Below are 17,728 nucleotides of genomic sequence, written 5' to 3' on the forward strand. Positions count from 1 at the left end.
TTAGTTAAATAATTATGAATCATGAATCATGATTAAATTTATAAGAATGAAGAAATCGCTGTGATCGATCGATTCATTAATACTTATTATTGCCATTAGATGGCTTTAAATGTCATGTAATTCTCGTTAGTATTATTTGTCAAGTATACTTACTTACATATGATTCTTACTTACATCAGATTCATTGAAATAAATGATAAGAATTAATACCGATTGATACTGAATTAATCAATTGAGATTTAGTTGGTAATAATGGATAGTAATCAATGATGATTGTATCCTTAAGCATGGTATAATTTAAAGTTATACAAAAAAAATAATAATTATATAAAGATTTTTTATTTTTAATTTTTTTATAAATCTTTTACTATTAGCAATTATAATATATTCGACTAAGAAAAGTTGGACAGAATTTGGTAATATTTAAAACTTTCGAAAATTTGGATGTATTAATCATAGCGCATAATATATTCGAATCAAATCGTGAAATCGGATTTAGATGAGTTGATTTTTAAAAAAAAATACTTTTTTTTATATTTTCCAATATTTTTTAGTTTTTAGAATGGATTGTTGGTTTTAAATTATAATTTATATGTTTAAATAAATTTATATTAGATAATTTAAAGTAATGTGAAATTATGGCATATTCTATCAATTAAAATTATGATTCATTTCATGTTTTTTATTATGATTCTCTATATGTTTTAAAAAATGATTTAAATAATGATATTTTATCATGAGAAATGAGATTTGTGATTTGAACCAATTTATAACAAGACTAACCTATTGAACAACCTGGTTGTGGTCTACGACCATAATTCGGAAAAAAATTGACAGTACCAATTCTTAAAGCCAATCCCGCCAATCCCATATCAGTATGAATAACATCTACGAAATCAGCGTCGGAAATGCTCAAATGATTATTCAGAAAGTAGTATAAAGGACCAGCAGGATCCAAACCTAAAAGAAACTTCGTTTGTATTTAAGTATTGCAAATTATTACAAATTAATTAAAAATAATTAAAAATAAATCTTAAAAGTTACAAATCATTGAATATTTTCTTAACGAATAGATTCCTTATTCGTCAAGAAAAAAATTATTTTTTTTTCAAAAGCTCTCTTAAAAAAAAACATTTTTGAACATATTGTAATTCTAATTCTTTCTTTTGTTTTATTATAACTTTAATTTAAAGTTATTTAAGGCGTACAAAAAAATGAAATATTTATAAATAACACCTGTTATTCTGCCAATTTTGACTTTCATTTGACGTCCTATGCTACCTGCAAGCTCAGCTCCCAATGAGTGCCCAATTATATGTATCTTTTTCGGGTTTACACCATTTTCTATCATATCATTCAAAACGTTAGCTACACATTTTCCGACAGTAGATATATCTGCCACGGCAAATGGATAAAACTGAGTAGTAATATTCCGATAATCAAGTCCAAAAACATTATCCTGTGTCATATCTAAATATGCTACAATTAGAAAATAATTTGAATTAATTATCGCATAATATATTATATTTTATTTTAAATTTAAATTTTAAATATCATCAAATTTATTTAATTGAAAAATGAAAAATAATTTTTTTTTAAATATATTTAATTTTACAAATATCGCAAAGAAAAATCTAAAGATAAACTGATAAGATAATATTAAATGATTAATTTATCATAAATGGAATTAAATTATTTATTCAATTTACCTTTTGATATTAATCTGTCACTTAAAGAATTTATGTCATTAGTGAGACCATTAATAAAAATCATTAAAAAGTTATTCTTTTGTATATAAGGAAGAAATATATTGGCATTTCTTATATTTTCATCAAAATATGAGCCATTTCTAGAAAAAGATAATTACTTAATTACAAGTTTGAAATATGGAAACAAATTATAATAGAAATGATACGAATTAGTGATTGTGTTTCACATTTAAACATACCTGTTATATAAACGTAGAAAAACATTTTGCGTCACATCAGCAGTAGCTATGAATAAATTTGATTCCAAAATTATTAACAAATCGTTATATATTAGATACATTTGAAATTTATATTATCTACATTTAACATCATAACAAAATGAGGTGATTTTATCTTCATTATATTTACATTTTTATTTCTCTTCTATCTAGTAATTAGTTCAAAGTTAAATTTCTCAAAACATGAAAAATATTTCAACGAATATTTTTGTATATAAGTTCTTTTTTTATCTTTAAAGTTATTCCTTAAATATTCTTCTTATTTTGTATGAATATCATATATAAAAGTAATGATTCTCACTTACCTGTCAACAAGAAGTTGAAAAACGCAAAGAAAAAATAAAAATAAATGTTGAGCATGTTGAAAGAAGTTCTCTGTTGTGCAAACTGTAAATTTAAATCTTTAGAAACAGATCGAATATATTTATTTAACTCCGTTTTGATAATTTTATTATTTCAAGTTTTATTTATATTTATATATGCAGAATACATATACATTTAAAAATAAAATTTTCAATTCTCGAAAAAAACAATTTAACTTATATGATTTTAAAATTATCTTAATATTAAATATATTAATTTTATTAATAATATTTAATATTCAACACGTATATTAATATAAACATATGTAATATATGTATATAAATATATAATATAATTTACGTAAAATATAATTTGTAAATATGTTTTAGAATTGTTGCTTACCAGAAAGTAAATTCTCAGTTTTCAAATTTAAATAATACTCATACATTCTGTTTATATAGTTTAATATTATCTAAGTCAATTAGTATAAATTATTTTTGTCATTTAAATCCATTAAATGATAATATTTGGAAAACAATATACGTTTTTGCATAAAGTATTGAATATCCATTATAAATAACCTCCATTTTGGTAACTATAGTTTAGATAGTATAACAATAAATATAAAATAACCTTCATTATGACAACTAGTTTAAATAATATAACAATAAATGAAAATAAAAAAAGATAATTATATCTTAATTATATATAATTATAATATATATTTTAATATATTTCATTCTAATAATAATATTTAAATCCTGATATATTATAAATAAAAAATATTATTTATATTATAAATAAAAAATATTGCAAATAATTTAAAATTAAAATTATCTTTTCGAAATTTGAATAAAAAACTAATTAATAAAGAAATTAATAAAAAAATAAAAATAAAGCAATATAATAAATATAATAAGTAAATGAGAGAGGAACAATTAAATTAAAATTAAATGATAACATTTTAGAAAAATGTCAATTATTTTATAATATTTTATCCATAATGGAATAGAATGGAATATCAATTTTTAATGACTTCTATATAGATAAAATCAGATTAATATATTATAAAAATATTTTTTTATCTTTTTAACAAAATTGAATACAAAGTTAATGTAATATAATAGATGATATTTTTAGAAAATAATGATATAGTTGAAATATACTATATTAATGATTTTCAATCATTATTTTATTATTTAATTTAATTTAATTTAAATATGAAATAGTAAGCTTGTGATTAGTTTAAATTAAAAACAAAATTAAACTAAAAACAAAAAAAATTCCATCAATTAATTAAAATATATTAAATTAAAATAAAGTAAGTTTGCGTTAGATGAAATGAGAAATAGTATAATAGAATAAACATCTATGTCTTCTATTTTCTTACTCCATTCTTATCTACTTCATCTAACGAAAATTTAAATTATTTATAATTTAATAAATAAGTCTCAATTAAAATTTTTATATTATACTAAATTTTGTGCTTATTTTGACCTATGAAATTGATTCTAGAGAATAAATTCACGATTATATCAATACCTTGTATATGAGAACAGAAGAGATTTATGAAAAATAAAGACAAATAAGTGAAATGAATATAATCAATTTATAATACAGGGACAATTTTCAGTGGATTAAAAACTGTTCCTGTACTTCCTTGACCAAAGGGACTCTTTGAATTCGTGACAAGATAATAGTTACCATTCCTAGAAGCATGAAAATAATCTATTGTAGATCAAAAGAATATTAACATAAGTAATAAAAAACTAATTTGAAAATGCTTTCTCTTTCATGCTATTCATTTGATGTTAAATAGAAAGAACTAAAATTTTTATATTGAAATCAAAAATTAACAAAAATTATACTAACGCATTGTTGGGTGTAGCATATCCCATTGGAATATATTCAATGTTGCATTCATTTAACCAATAAAATTCGCATTTTCCAATGAACGAGGTAGAGTTTTTAATTGATTCTACATAAAATTCGATAGATCTACCGTGACTGCAAAATCGTGTAATATCTGTAAACAAAAAAGTAACGAATATTATTTGATTTTGAGGAAAAAAATATATCTTCATTTGAAAATATTATACAGATATTAATATCTTATTCTATTTAAATGAAAATGTTTCTTAAAATGATAGAAAAACTTTCATAATAATTGATATATATATATATATATATATATATTCAGATATGTAAGTATAAGAAATAAATAATAATAATAAATATCTTCATTATTTATTAACTTATCACAAACCATTCTCTGATATCGGGCAACCTGGTTGTGGTCTATAACCATAATTAGGAAAAAAATCCACATGACCAATTTTCAAAGCAAGACCATAAACACCCATATCAGTGTGAATAACGTCTACGAATTCGGCATCAGAAGCACTCAAATGAGTATTGAGTATGTAATATCCAGGACCGACAGGATCCAAGCCTAAATAAAATAAAAAAATTTTCACTTGTATCAAAATAATGTGATGAATATAGAGCAGTTTCATTTTATTTTCGTATTCATCTAATATAAATTTTTTATAATTTATTAGATAAACATACCGATTATCGTAATATATTTGAAATAAAAATTTTGAAAGTATATTAAAAGTATATTTTATTGAGAAATGTGTTGAAAAATAATTTTTTTAACTTTAAATGTCAACTTGCGAAAAATAATTTTTGAAAGCAATTTGCGAGAATTTTATTTTCCAATATATTCACATTTTAAATCTCTGATATTTTTGTATACTATTTTTGTAATTGTTTTAATCTGGAAAATCGATATTTTATGTTATGCGTTTATGTATGTCAATTTATATTTTATATAAATTGATTAAGATCTGATTAAGATCAAGACTTAAATTGTGACAATGCCTTTTCATCCTGTTCAAAGATTGAAAATATTTGAAAAAATAAGTAATTTAAAGGTAATACCTGTTATTCTGCCAATTTTATAATTCATGTTGCGTCCAATAATCCCCGCAAGCTCAGCTCCCAATGAGATTCCAATTAAATGTATTTTTTTAAAGTTCACGCCATTATCTATCATATCGTCCAAAACGTCAGCCATAAATTTGCCAATTTTATATATATCTTGTTTGGCAAATGAATAAGATTCCTTACTAACATTTCGATAATCAATTCCAAAAATATTGTGTTGCGTATTCTTCAGATATGCTGTAATATTTTGAAGAGAATTTCATTAGTTATATATAGATAAAACATTGTAACAATTGTGATTATATATGTATAATGCAATATATACAGAATATATATGTATATAATTGTATGTATATAATGTATGTAATTGCATATATATAATTGTATATATTGCAAATGTATATAAATAATATTTAATATAAGCAGTTATTAATCGAATTGATAACTTACTACTCGTCAGTATTCCTATATCATAAGAATTTATATCTTCAGTGAAACCATGAATAAGAATTATAAGCAATTTATTCTTTTGTATATAAGGAAGAAATAGATTAGCATTTCTTACATTTTCATCAATATATGAATCATTCCTAAAAAAGAATAATTTAATTATGAATTTCAAATGTTCAAAAAAATTAAAATGATTATATACAATTAGAAATTAGTTAATTGTGTCTTATCCTTAAACATACCTGTTATATAAACGTAAAAAAACGTTTTGTGTAATATCAGCAACTATGAACAAAATTAGTTTCAAAATTATTAACAATTCGTTGCAAATACATTTGAAATTTATATTTATTTTTATATTTATATTTATATTTAATATCAATGTATTGATAAAATAAGATGATTCGTTTTCTTTTCGTTTTTATTTGATTAGTGAAAAATTAAATTAAAAATCATTAAAACATGAAAAATATACTTACATAAATATTTTTGCATATAAATTTTTTTGTCTTAATCTCTTGTCTTAATCTTAATCTCTAGAATCTTTCTAGAGTCTCTCTAGAGTCATTCGTTAAATTTTCTTAAATTTACTTCATATGAACATTTTATATAAAAATAAAAAAATACTCAAATACTTACCTGTTAACAAGAAGTTGAAAAATGCGAAGAAAAAATAGAAATAAATATTGATCATATTGAAAGGCAAACTAAATTCTTTGACTTGATATAAACTGTAAATTAATTTATTTAAATAAGTTTACAGTCTCAATATTTCAAGTATTATATTTATACATATATAATAATATATATACGTAATAATATATATTTAAAAATAAAATGTGAAATTCTTAATTCTTGAAAAAAACAATTTAATCCAATTGAATTTACATGATTTTAAAATTATTGATTTTATTAATATTAAATATATTGATAATATAGTATTCAAATATATAATATTTATAAATATAATTTCTAATACTTGTGCTTATAAATTAAAAAAAATCACTTACCAAGAATCAAATGATCGAATTTTGTAACAACGTAAATTTCAAAATTTAAATATTACTCGTCACTCGTATTTATATAGTTTGATATTATCTAAGTTATTTTTATGTTAATAAGTTTTTATATTATAAGTTATAATTTAGATGATATTTATAATTTAAATGATAATATTCAAAAAACTTGTAATTATTCGAAAAACTGTATTATATATACATTTATTATATATATCATCTATATCACTATAGATGATTTCCATTAAAACAACTTAATCAATAGATAATATAGCAACAATACACCAATGTTATAAAATAAAAGAAAATAATTATGTGAAGATTTATGAAAAATAAATAACAAATGATTATTTCACAATTATTCACTTTTCTTTTTCAATATTTCAATATTAAAATAAAATATTAATTAAAATAATCATTTATTTTGCATGAATATTGAGATACAGAATTATAAATATTTGAAATTAAAGAATTTTTAATTAAATTATAATAAATATATCAATAGTCAATTTATAATACAGGAACAATTCTTAGTGGATTAAAAGTTGCTCCTGTTAAGCTTCGGCCGAAAGGTATCTTTGAATTCGTTATGAGATAATAATTACCAGTCCTACAAAGAAAAAATAATTTACTTATAAAAGAATGTTAATACAAGTAATAAAAAAAAGTAATTTAAAGATGTTCTCTTTTTTATGTTATTTATTTTATGTTAAATAACAAAAATTAGAACGTTCATGTTGAAAAATTAATTAAAAATTAATAAAAATTATACAAACGCATTGCTGGGTGTAGCATATCCCATTGGAATATATTCAACGCCATTACATTCATTTAATGAATGACACTTTCCAATGAAGATATTATGATTTTTAACTGATTCCGCATAAAATTTATAAGATCTATGATGACTGCAAAAATCTGTAACGTATAAAGAAATAAATATTCATTTATGAAAAAAAATAAAAAGAAACAATAAAAAAAATTTATTTAGAGATATTATGTAAATATTATATTTTACTCTATTTTGACTCCATAAATGATAGAAAATATTTTTTAAAATGATAAACAAATTTTCATAATAATTAACATATACATACATATATACTCAGATATATGAAAAATAAATATAAGAAATAAAAAATTTAAATATCTTTGTTATTTATCATATTATTTAAAAAATTATCAGAATGTAAAATTATTTAAAAAAATTTAATAACAAAAATTGTCAAAATTATTATATTTTTAATTCAGACTTTAATATCATCGATATTTTAAATGGCATCATATTCATTATATTAAATTTTAACTAATTAACTTATTATTCAATGATTGTAATGATTGTTCCAATTTAGAAATTGGTTACTAAATGTTTACTCTTCATATATAAATGATCTTATCAATATCATTCAAAAAATAAAAAATTTAAGAATGATATACTTTATACAAACCATCATTTGATAGCAGGCAACCTGGTTGCGATCTATGACCATAATTAGGAAAAAAATCCACATGACCAATTTTCAGAGCTAGACCATAGATACCCATATCAGTGTGAATAACGTCTACGAATTCGGCATCAGAAGCACTCAAATGAGAATTGAATATGTAATATCCAGGACCGGCAGGATCCAAGCCTAAATAAAATAAAAAAATTTTCATTTGAATTTAAATAATGTGATGAATATAGAGCAGTTTCATTTTATTTTCATATTCATCTAATATAAATTTTTTATAATTTATTAGATAAACATACGATTATCGTAATATATTTGAAATAAAAATTTTGAAAGTATATTAAAAGCACATTTTATTGAGAAATGTGTTGAAATAATTTTTTTAACTTTAAATGTAAAAGACAATTTGCGAAAAATAATTTTTGAAAGCAATTTGCGAGAATTTTATTTTCCAATATATTCGCATTTTAAATCTCTGATATTTTTGTATACTATTTTTGTAATTGTTTCAATCTGAAGAATCGATATTTTATGTTATGCGTGTCAATTCATATTTTATATAAAGTTTTGATTAAGATCAAAAGTTAAATTGTGACAATGCCTTTTCATTCTTTTCAAAAATTGAAAATATTTGGAAAAATAAATAATTTAAAGGTAATACCTGTTATTCTGCCAATTTTATAATTCATATTGCGCCCTATAATCCCCGAAAGCTGAGATCCCAATGAATGTCCAATTATATGTATATTTTTTGAGTTTATGCCATTTTCTATCATATTATCCAAAGCAGTAGCTACAGATTTTCCAACTTCATATAAGTGTTGTACGGCAAATATATAAAATTCTTTACTAACATTTCGATAATCGAGTGCAAGAACATTGTCTTGTGTATTTTCCAAATATGCTGTAATATTAAAGGGAATTTAATTAGTTGTATTTAGATAAAATAATGTATAATTATAATAAATATGATATATATAAAATATGTATAATGATTATATATGTATAATATAATGTCTATAGAATATTAATCATAGTGTCATATCTTCAAAAGATTGATTTCAATGTAAAAAAAATATAAAAATTAATATAATAATAATAAAAATATTATTATGAATCTTCTTCTGCATCATTTATATATATTAAATAATTCTTAATATCAGCATCTGAATTGTTAATTGAGAATCATAACTTACCATTCGTTATTAATTGCACATCTTCAAAATTAATGTCCTCATTCCAACCACTAATAAAGATTACTATTTTGTTATTTTTTTCTATATGAGATATCAATAGATTAGCATTTCTTATATTTTCATCAATATATAAGCCATTCCTAAAAAAAATTACTATTTGATTACGAATTTCAAATTTGCAAATAAGTCACAATAGAAATGATGACTATATAGATATGCAACTCGTGATTAATTAATTATATTTTACAAGTAAAAATAATTAAGTACCTTTTATATAAACGTAGAAAAATATTTTCAGTTAAATCTGAAGCAAAAACTGTGAACAAAATTAATTCCAAAATTATTAATAATTCGTTGTACATTATATAATATTTGTTTTTATTTTTTTAAAAAATTAATATTTTAAAATAAAATAATAAAATGATTGATACAATATTATTTAAACATAATTCCGTATTAAAAATAATTACATTTTGTATATAAGTACTGTTTATATTTATAAAATTATATGACATATATATTATATGATATTATGGAATACACTTATTATAATAAAAGTTAAAATTAGTCCTGACTAAACACACATTATATTTTGTTTTTAAATAAAAATGTATGTTTAATTTATATTAAAGTCACAAGACATTTTTTTACTCAAAAAAAAAAAAAAAAAAAAAAAAAAAAAATACATCATAAAACATAACAAAATTCATATAAATGTGAAAATATATTTTAATAATGATATTTTACGTAATATATATCATCCATGTATTCTTTTTTCCTATCTTTCAATTCAATACAATTTCATAAATATTCTCGAGAATATTAAAAATAATAGATGATTTCATTTTTTTTTCGAAATCGTTTTAAGTTTGTTATTAATATCATTTAAATTATTTTTATAATTTTTCAAATTTTTATGAATTTTTAAATTGTCAAATTTCTCTTTAAATTTCTATAGTAATAAATTCATTATTATATGTAATAAGACTTTTTATTTTTAAATTTGTTTTTAAATACACATATAAAAATAAAATGTTTGAATAACTTACCTGTCCACGAAAAATAGAGACATGCAATGAAAATACAGAAATAATTCTTTATCATATTGAAGAAAGAATCAAATTTCTTGATCGCCTATACAAACTATAAAATAATTTAATTAAATTCCCAATCATTTTAGTTTTATTATGTTTTTAATATTTTTAATTTTAACAAGTAAATATATCATTTAAAAACAAAATAAAATATTCATAACTTCAAAAAAATTTCAACAAAATATTTATATTATTTATAAAATAATCCAATAAAATTTATATGTTTTTAAAAATAAATCATATTAATAATAACATATATGTATATCAGATGTATATATAAATTGTGTTAATAACATGATTTAATATTTAATATTAAAAACATACTTTAACGAATATTACGAATAATTTGCTATTATACTTAAACAGTTAAATTATATTGACTTACCAAAGAGTGATCGATTTTAAAGACTTCACATTTTTAAATATTTTTCTTATATAGTATATAGATGTTACATTAAAATTATCTTTATTGTATTTAAAATTTTTTTTAATGTTTAGAAGTTTAATTACTCTTTATGAAAGATATTGTAATTATTTCTATTAAATTTAAACAATAATCGTTTGCACATTCGTTTATTGTCCATCAGATGTTCACATAATTGATAATTTAACCAGCAAATGTAGAAGCATATTAGAATGAATATTAAAAAACATTTCGTTTTTAGTAATAATAATTTTTAATAACAAAATTTAATAGTGTAAAATATAAATATTTTTAAAATCATACAATTCTTTCAATATCAAATATATAAATTATATTATATTAATAATATTATATTATATTATTAATATATTATATTAATTATATTAATAATATATAATATTCATATTTTAAGATATATATAATACTTAGATATATAATTTAAGAAAGTATAAATTTAATTTGTAATTATGATTGAATATAATTTATAATTAAGATGATTATTTACTATTCGAATATTTTAATGGAACTTAAATTTTATTATGCATTCTTGAAATTTTTCTATTTATATAGTATGATATTATCTGAATTGAATAACTTTATCTCAATTAGTTTTACTTTTTTTAAACGAAACATTAAATGGACGTTAATTAATACAATTTTGAGAATATTATGCTTTATATTTTACTTTTTAATAACAATGGAATGTAAATTTTAAATGACCTTTATAATAATTATTCAGTTAATTAAGTCAAAAGATAATGTAATGATGAATGAAAATAATAAAATGGAAAAAAAATAAATTTAAGCATTAGACATTTCATTGCTATTTATAACAAGTATTTTATTTTTCATATTAATATTAATCGATTAATATTAATCGATTAAGTTTCATTAATATTAAATTAATCTGTTAAAATAATCATATCCTAGTGAATATTAGTGAAACTTCTTTAACAATTTTTTTTTTAAATGTATTGGATAAGCAAAATAATAAAAACTTTATAGAAATTTAAGATTGTTTTTGAAAATATTAACAAACATTACATACAAGCAGACCTTAAATAATATAGATATATTAAATACAATAAAAGTTATAGTTGATAATATTAGTTAATTTTTTAGTGATAGAACTATAACAGTAAAATTAAAATATATTTTTGAATACTCACATATTTTTCTTTATTAAATTAATAGAATAGTATTATTATTATTATTATTATATATAATAAAAGTTGTTCATTTGTGATCTAAATATTTTTTATAAATAGGGATTGTTGAATGTAATTCTAGCATTGAATACAATTCTAGTATTGAATATAGATCACTTCTAGTTTGCTATATCAGATATTGTAAAATACATATTATTATGAAATGAATTATATAAAGTTATTAAACAATATTGTATTGAAAACAAGAAAATAATAATTTTTAGATAAACATATAAATGTAATAATGGCAATAATAAAACAGAAACTTTCATTTTATACTAAAGGAGTTGTAGTTCTGTAGCTCTTATGAATTCTTATGTCAGCTGTTAATTTTAAATCGTTTATTTATAATTAGTTTTGTGCAATTGGCTAATTATTTTAAATTTAATTTACTTGTACATTTGACGTTATCTTCTATTCATTATGCACTAAACATGAGATGTTTTCTATATACATATATATACAAGTAAATTAAGTTTAATAAAATAATTAGCCAACTACGTAATATAATGTAATTTTAATAGTTTTTTTTAATAATAAATTTAATTATTAATTACAGATTTTATTTACGTAATATGAAGGAATAAAAGTAATTATTAGCAAAGAGTTACAGAGTTAATAGTATAATAAATAATAGTAATAATAGTAATAATAATTTTTAAAATATATTATCACGAAGAAAATTTTGAACAATTTTTCTCTATAAATGTAATTATTGTCCCTCTTTAATTTCTTTAATTTCCATTCCACTAACAAAAATATCTTTTAAATTTTTTTTATATATAATTATACGATTTAAAAAAATTCAACTCCAATGATTTAATATTATTTTCTTAAAATAACATTTCTATAAAAAAAAATTATATTCATACATTCATATATTTACATATTCATTTTTAATAATAATATTAGATTAAATCATTAATTCATATTTATAAGAATATTAAATAGCAATTTTATATAGAATTTATCTATCTAATCATTTATATATATCATTTTATCATTTTATATATATCAAAACTAAAGTAAATAGATGTATAAAAGAGATATAATTTAATTATTAATTATAAAATTTCCATTAATATCAAATTTTTGTTTTTTTTTTAAAATAAAGAAATTGATTTAAAAAAGAGATGTAAAAAATTATAAGTCCTCTCATAATATTAATACGTATTTTAAAATATTATTATTGAATGTCAATAATAAAAAACAAAAATTTATATCAACGAAGAAAAATCTAGCATAAATACATTTTTTTAATTTAAAAATTCCTAATATTTGATTTCTTATATTTTTTTTTTTTTTTATTTGTAATTTCATAATATATAGTAATTCAATAATGTCATAAATAAGAAATCATAATAAATTCTAATGATGAAAAATAAAAATGATGAAAGATTTTCTAAAACTTGAAAATTGATTATTAGATCAAAAATTAAATTATTTTTATTAAATTAGATTTTTAACATGAAATTTATTACGTAAAATTACCGAAATTTATCGAATCAAATCAAAAAGATTCTTTAAATATTCGAAACAACAAATAAATGTATGAATATTTTCATATTATATACATTGTATTATATTATATAAAAAAATTTGAATTAAACTTCTTTTTTTTAAATGCAATATATACTTGTTAATATATAATTATTAATAATTAATGTTAAATTTTAATAGTTTTAAATTCTAGTTTTAAATACATGGAATAAAAAAAAAATTAATAATAGAAATACATCATCAAAAAATAAATCGAAACTTTAACAAGGAAATAAAAAACCGTAAGTGAAACATAAACCATTTTTATTATATTTATCTTTGATATTACATAACACATTTTTGATAATGTGTACAATTTCAAATAACAATTTTATATTTATTATTTTTCATTTATATTAACATACATTTAGAATATATTAATAATTACATTTAATTATATTTAGAACAATAAATAACAAATGATTAAAAAAATACACAAATAAAATAATTTCTTTTCTATTTAATTATTTTGTTTTAACTATTATTATTAGTACTTAATAATTGTATCTATTAACAATACATGTTATGTTATGTAAAATATGTTTATACTAAAAAATATTGTATGCAATTTTCAATTTTTTAAATTTTTTATTAAAATTGTATAATATACAAATGAATAATTTTATTTTTGAATTATTAAAATTAAATTAAATTAAATTGAATAAATATATAATAACAATATATTTTATATTTAATTACTTTAAAAGTTATTAATTTTAGTAATTAAGTTATATATGAAATATTTTTTAAATATTACATAATAATTTAAAATAATAGAAAATTAAAAATAAAAAAATCAAAATATAAGTAAAATTGTGAATAAATGCAGCAAAATAATTTTTTTTCACACCTAGATAAATAAGATAAATATATAACATAATATTATAATATTATTATTTGCACAAAATCGATTTTAATGTTTGTAAAATTTCAAAATTTCGATATGCTATCAAACCATTGCTATTCGAAAAATTGGTGGATGTAGATAAATATTTTATATCTATGTAATCAGAATCAAAATTATTTATAAAACTTTGGAATTCAATAATACCTCCATGTAAAGAACGCAAAAGAGCTTGTGGACCACAAGTATCCCATTTATATGTGGAACTTTTAGATAAAATATAAGCATCAACTTGTCCAAGAGCAACGCTTAATATTTTATAACCTGCGCCAGCTGCTTCTACTAAAATAAAACCCGCATCTAAAAGTTTTGATTTTATATTTTCATCTTCAACTCTACTCAGAATAATTATCTTTTTATTATTATGTTCTTTCACTATAGAACATTTTCCAATGTCATTTTCTACAAATCCCCAGTAGCAATTACCTTTCCATCTATTAAATAAAATGTTTAATTAAATATTGATGTTTTTATAAGTATATAAATTGTTAATATATTCGTGAGATAATCAGAGAATCGATTCCAGAAGCCAAATCAAATATAAAAGATCAAATTTCATTGTCTCCATCTTACTTTATACTTAAATAATAAAAAAAACTTAAATTCCTTAATTTAATTTAACTTATAATAAGCCTCAATTGATTTTTGTATATTAATTTATTTATTTTGGCCTTGATATTCTATAAATGTTTCACGAATATACAAAATATTAATATAATCAAACAGGAAATGATTCTATGTGAAAAAATAAATCGGAAATATAAAATAAAATTTTTGAATCAATTCCAGATTCATTTTGAGATTTTTTTTTTGAATACAAATAATAACAATAAGCAAATTCAAAAAATTTTCAAATACAGCTAAAGTACAACTATTTTCCAATTAGAATATTGTCGATGAATATTGTCGATAACTAATTACTTTACATATGAAAATAAGTAAAAAATAAAGATCAAAGAATTAGAAAAAATAAATTTTTTTTATTTAAAAATTAATTTTCGAAAAAACTGAATTTGGACATTGATTACATAATTCCTTAATTATATTTAATCTTGATTTTAAAATAACTTAAGCAATAAAATTTTATTCTATTTTATTTTTTACTTATTTTCATATATAGATTAACTATTTGATAGTTCATTTATATCTAATCAAAAAATAATCAATTTTAGTTGTATTTGAAAAATTTTTAAATTTGTTTTATTCGAAAATGAAATCTCAAATAAAAAAATTTTATTTTACATTTTCGATATTTTTTCGATATTTTTAATTTTCCGTTCGATTATATATAGGATTCTATATTAATATCCTATTAATTTTGCTTATTTACCGTAAATCTACATTCGTATAGAAAGGTTGATTAATTACTCCCAAAATTGGTATGCCTGTACTTTTCATATATACTCCAATTAAGACAGTAACACATCGTAAACCACTCATATGTACACCAGTGGTATGATCGACTTTTTCACCTCCATTTATGTAATCTGCAGTTGAATCTACAAAAGTTCCACGAATTGCTCCTCAGGCATGTTTTATTAAACTACAAAACAAATAGAAGACTTAACAAATAACTTGTCTAATTTTATGTAATAAGATAAAAGAAAATCATTTAAAAAAAAATATAAAAATAAAAATAAAAGATAAATAAAACAAAAAAGAGAAACAGAAATTTAAATAAAAAAAAGTTGTTGTTATTGATATTATTTATTTAAAATTTGAAATAGTAAAAAATAAATTATGTATGAAAATAGAAATATTTACCATATAATTTTTCCAGACATCGTTTTAATACACATAGCAATATATTAATATTATATTGTATCTACATGTATATATATTATAATAAATTGTTATTTAAGAACATTCAAATTATAGTATTACATTTCTTACCAATTGGATCTATCCATATACCAAGATCATTAATATCAACATCAAAATCAACAGGTAGTTTTGCTACTATTGGAATGTCTAAGAATTGAACATCTTTATGGACTTCTGTAGCTAATAATTCAGCAATTGCAATATCACTACCCATTACTTTGGCTAATAATTGAGTAGTTTCTTCACTAGTAGAACATATTCCAACTATTATAGATTCACCCATAGCATTACTGAATGTATTAGTTTCTTCTCCTTGTACTACTTTAGCTAATTCTGGAAACTAATATTCTATAAGTGGTATTATATTTAATTTATATTTCTTATTTATATTTCTTATATTAACTTTAATTTTATATTTATCTTCTTTTTTTTCTTTTTTGATATAAAAAATGAAAATTAATACATGAAAATATTCAATATAAAATTTACTTATTTATTTATTTTCATTAATCTATTATTGACAAATGAATTTTTTTATTCAAATTTAATTATATAATATTTTTTATTAACTTACCTCTAATCCTATGTCATGTTTAATTGTTTCTTGGATAAGAACATCTGCCAAAGTTTTAAAATCTTGAAAAAAGCGTGGATTTTTTTCTTCCTCTGATTTTTCTTGTACAAGTAATTTAAATAATGCATCGTTATGTCTACAAGCTCTTGCTATATTTGCTGCTTTTTCTGAAACTCTCAGAAGAATTGACAACAATCTGCTTCCGTCTTTCATTGTAATGATGAAATGATGTTCCAAATTTGATAACTATGATATTAATAATTTGTTAATAAATAAAATCTTTAACAAAAAAATTTACAAATTTACATTTGAATAAAAATTTTAAAGAAATATTTTAAAAAGTATGAAAAAACGTACGTTACACTGAATGCTTGATATTGATATAGTTTGGCGGGAATCCGTGTAAATTCTATTATATAATTATAGAATATTGACTTAATATAATATCTTGCATTTAAAAAATAAAAATAATAGCACAAACGTTTTGCACTTCTAAGAATATCTGAATATTAAAATAATTATTCATGCATCATAATTTGAATGACGCAAACAGACATTTCCATTTTTATCTAATAAATTCAATACATTATCATTAATATAAAATAACTTCTATATAAGAAAATATATTTAATAAAATTGGTTATATTAAATAAATTTATTACTTAATTATTTTATTAAATTTATAAATGATTAACAGTTTCTAAAAAATTTAGCTAATGGTTATTCAATCTATTAATATATGTACATGATATATATATAAAGTAATAATGTAAAATTTAATAAAGTATTTAAAAACAATAAGC

The 17,728-nt window shown here is 19.3% G+C and overlaps 4 protein-coding genes across 7 annotated transcripts in view; all 4 read right to left on the reverse strand.

Moving 5' to 3' along the window:
- Window positions 1-2,374, reverse strand: part of LOC102681969 (pancreatic triacylglycerol lipase-like) — a 3,387-nt gene extending 1,013 nt beyond the window's left edge. Inside the window, exons 1-5 of the mRNA XM_031510519.1 lie at window positions 2,293-2,374; window positions 1,949-1,994; window positions 1,710-1,849; window positions 1,237-1,479; window positions 784-960 (exon numbers count right to left, since the gene is read on the reverse strand). Coding sequence (XP_031366379.1) covers window positions 784-960; window positions 1,237-1,479; window positions 1,710-1,849; window positions 1,949-1,994; window positions 2,293-2,347 — 661 coding nt within the window. The 5' untranslated portion in view covers window positions 2,348-2,374. The remainder of the gene's footprint in view (window positions 1-783; window positions 961-1,236; window positions 1,480-1,709; window positions 1,850-1,948; window positions 1,995-2,292) is intronic.
- The window catches only part of LOC102671098 (pancreatic lipase-related protein 2-like), a 24,612-nt gene extending 14,100 nt beyond the window's left edge, over window positions 1-10,512 (reverse strand). For 2 of the 3 annotated variants that reach the window (XM_031510529.1, XM_031510528.1), the window contains exons 1-6: window positions 10,408-10,512; window positions 9,626-9,674; window positions 9,359-9,498; window positions 8,824-9,066; window positions 8,157-8,342; window positions 7,485-7,626 (exon numbers count right to left, since the gene is read on the reverse strand). In XM_031510529.1, coding sequence (XP_031366389.1) covers window positions 7,485-7,626; window positions 8,157-8,342; window positions 8,824-9,066; window positions 9,359-9,498; window positions 9,626-9,674; window positions 10,408-10,462 — 815 coding nt within the window. In that variant the 5' untranslated portion in view covers window positions 10,463-10,512. Of the gene's footprint in view, window positions 1-7,165; window positions 7,319-7,484; window positions 7,627-8,156; window positions 8,343-8,823; window positions 9,067-9,358; window positions 9,499-9,625; window positions 9,675-10,407 lie in introns of those variants that run through there. The other variant, XM_006607959.2, reaches the window with a different exon arrangement.
- On the reverse strand, window positions 3,749-6,782 carry LOC102671245 (pancreatic lipase-related protein 2-like). The gene is made up of 8 exons (XM_006607960.2): window positions 6,703-6,782; window positions 6,332-6,423; window positions 5,935-5,977; window positions 5,693-5,832; window positions 5,237-5,479; window positions 4,557-4,742; window positions 4,163-4,316; window positions 3,749-3,999 (listed from the first exon to the last, which is right to left on the reverse strand). The coding sequence occupies exons 2-8, from the start codon at window positions 6,384-6,386 to the stop codon at window positions 3,900-3,902; spliced, it is 921 nt and encodes a 306-aa protein (XP_006608023.2). The 5' UTR covers window positions 6,387-6,423; window positions 6,703-6,782; the 3' UTR covers window positions 3,749-3,899.
- A 3,360-nt stretch (window positions 10,513-13,872) lies between the features above and the next one.
- On the reverse strand, window positions 13,873-17,530 carry LOC116184841 (inositol polyphosphate 1-phosphatase). 2 transcript variants are annotated; one of them, XM_006607956.2, is made up of 5 exons: window positions 17,283-17,530; window positions 16,926-17,171; window positions 16,421-16,691; window positions 15,858-16,026; window positions 13,873-14,961 (listed from the first exon to the last, which is right to left on the reverse strand). In XM_006607956.2, exons 2-5 carry the CDS (start codon window positions 17,136-17,138, stop codon window positions 14,517-14,519), a joined length of 1,098 nt encoding a protein of 365 aa, XP_006608019.1. In that variant the 5' UTR covers window positions 17,139-17,171; window positions 17,283-17,530; the 3' UTR covers window positions 13,873-14,516. The 2 variants fall into 2 exon arrangements, with proteins under 2 accessions (XP_006608019.1, XP_031366372.1); XM_031510512.1 differs by having other exon boundaries at window positions 16,926-17,465.
- Window positions 17,531-17,728: the final 198 nt, after the last annotated feature.

This window comes from Apis dorsata, unplaced genomic scaffold, assembly GCF_000469605.1.
Source record: "Apis dorsata unplaced genomic scaffold, Apis dorsata 1.3 scaffold_27, whole genome shotgun sequence".
In the NCBI taxonomy this organism is placed as follows: Eukaryota; Metazoa; Arthropoda; class Insecta; order Hymenoptera; family Apidae; genus Apis; species Apis dorsata.

Coding starts and splice junctions, on each gene's coding strand:
- LOC102671245 (XM_006607960.2), bottom strand. CDS start 6,386: ATGATCAATATTTATTTCTATTTTTTCTTCGCATTTTTCAACTTCTTG. Junction 4,317..4,556: donor TTGCCCGATATCAGAGAATG/GTTTGTGATAAG, acceptor TTTTGTTTACAG/ATATTACACGATTTTGCAGT. Junction 4,000..4,162: donor TATGCTACACCCAACAATGC/GTTAGTATAATT, acceptor TCATGCTTCTAG/GAATGGTAACTATTATCTTG.
- LOC116184841 (XM_006607956.2), bottom strand. CDS start 17,138: ATGAAAGACGGAAGCAGATTGTTGTCAATTCTTCTGAGAGTTTCAGAA. Junction 16,692..16,925: donor AACATGACATAGGATTAGAG/GTAAGTTAATAA, acceptor ATAGAATATTAG/TTTCCAGAATTAGCTAAAGT. Junction 14,962..15,857: donor TATACGAATGTAGATTTACG/GTAAATAAGCAA, acceptor TTTATTTAATAG/ATGGAAAGGTAATTGCTACT.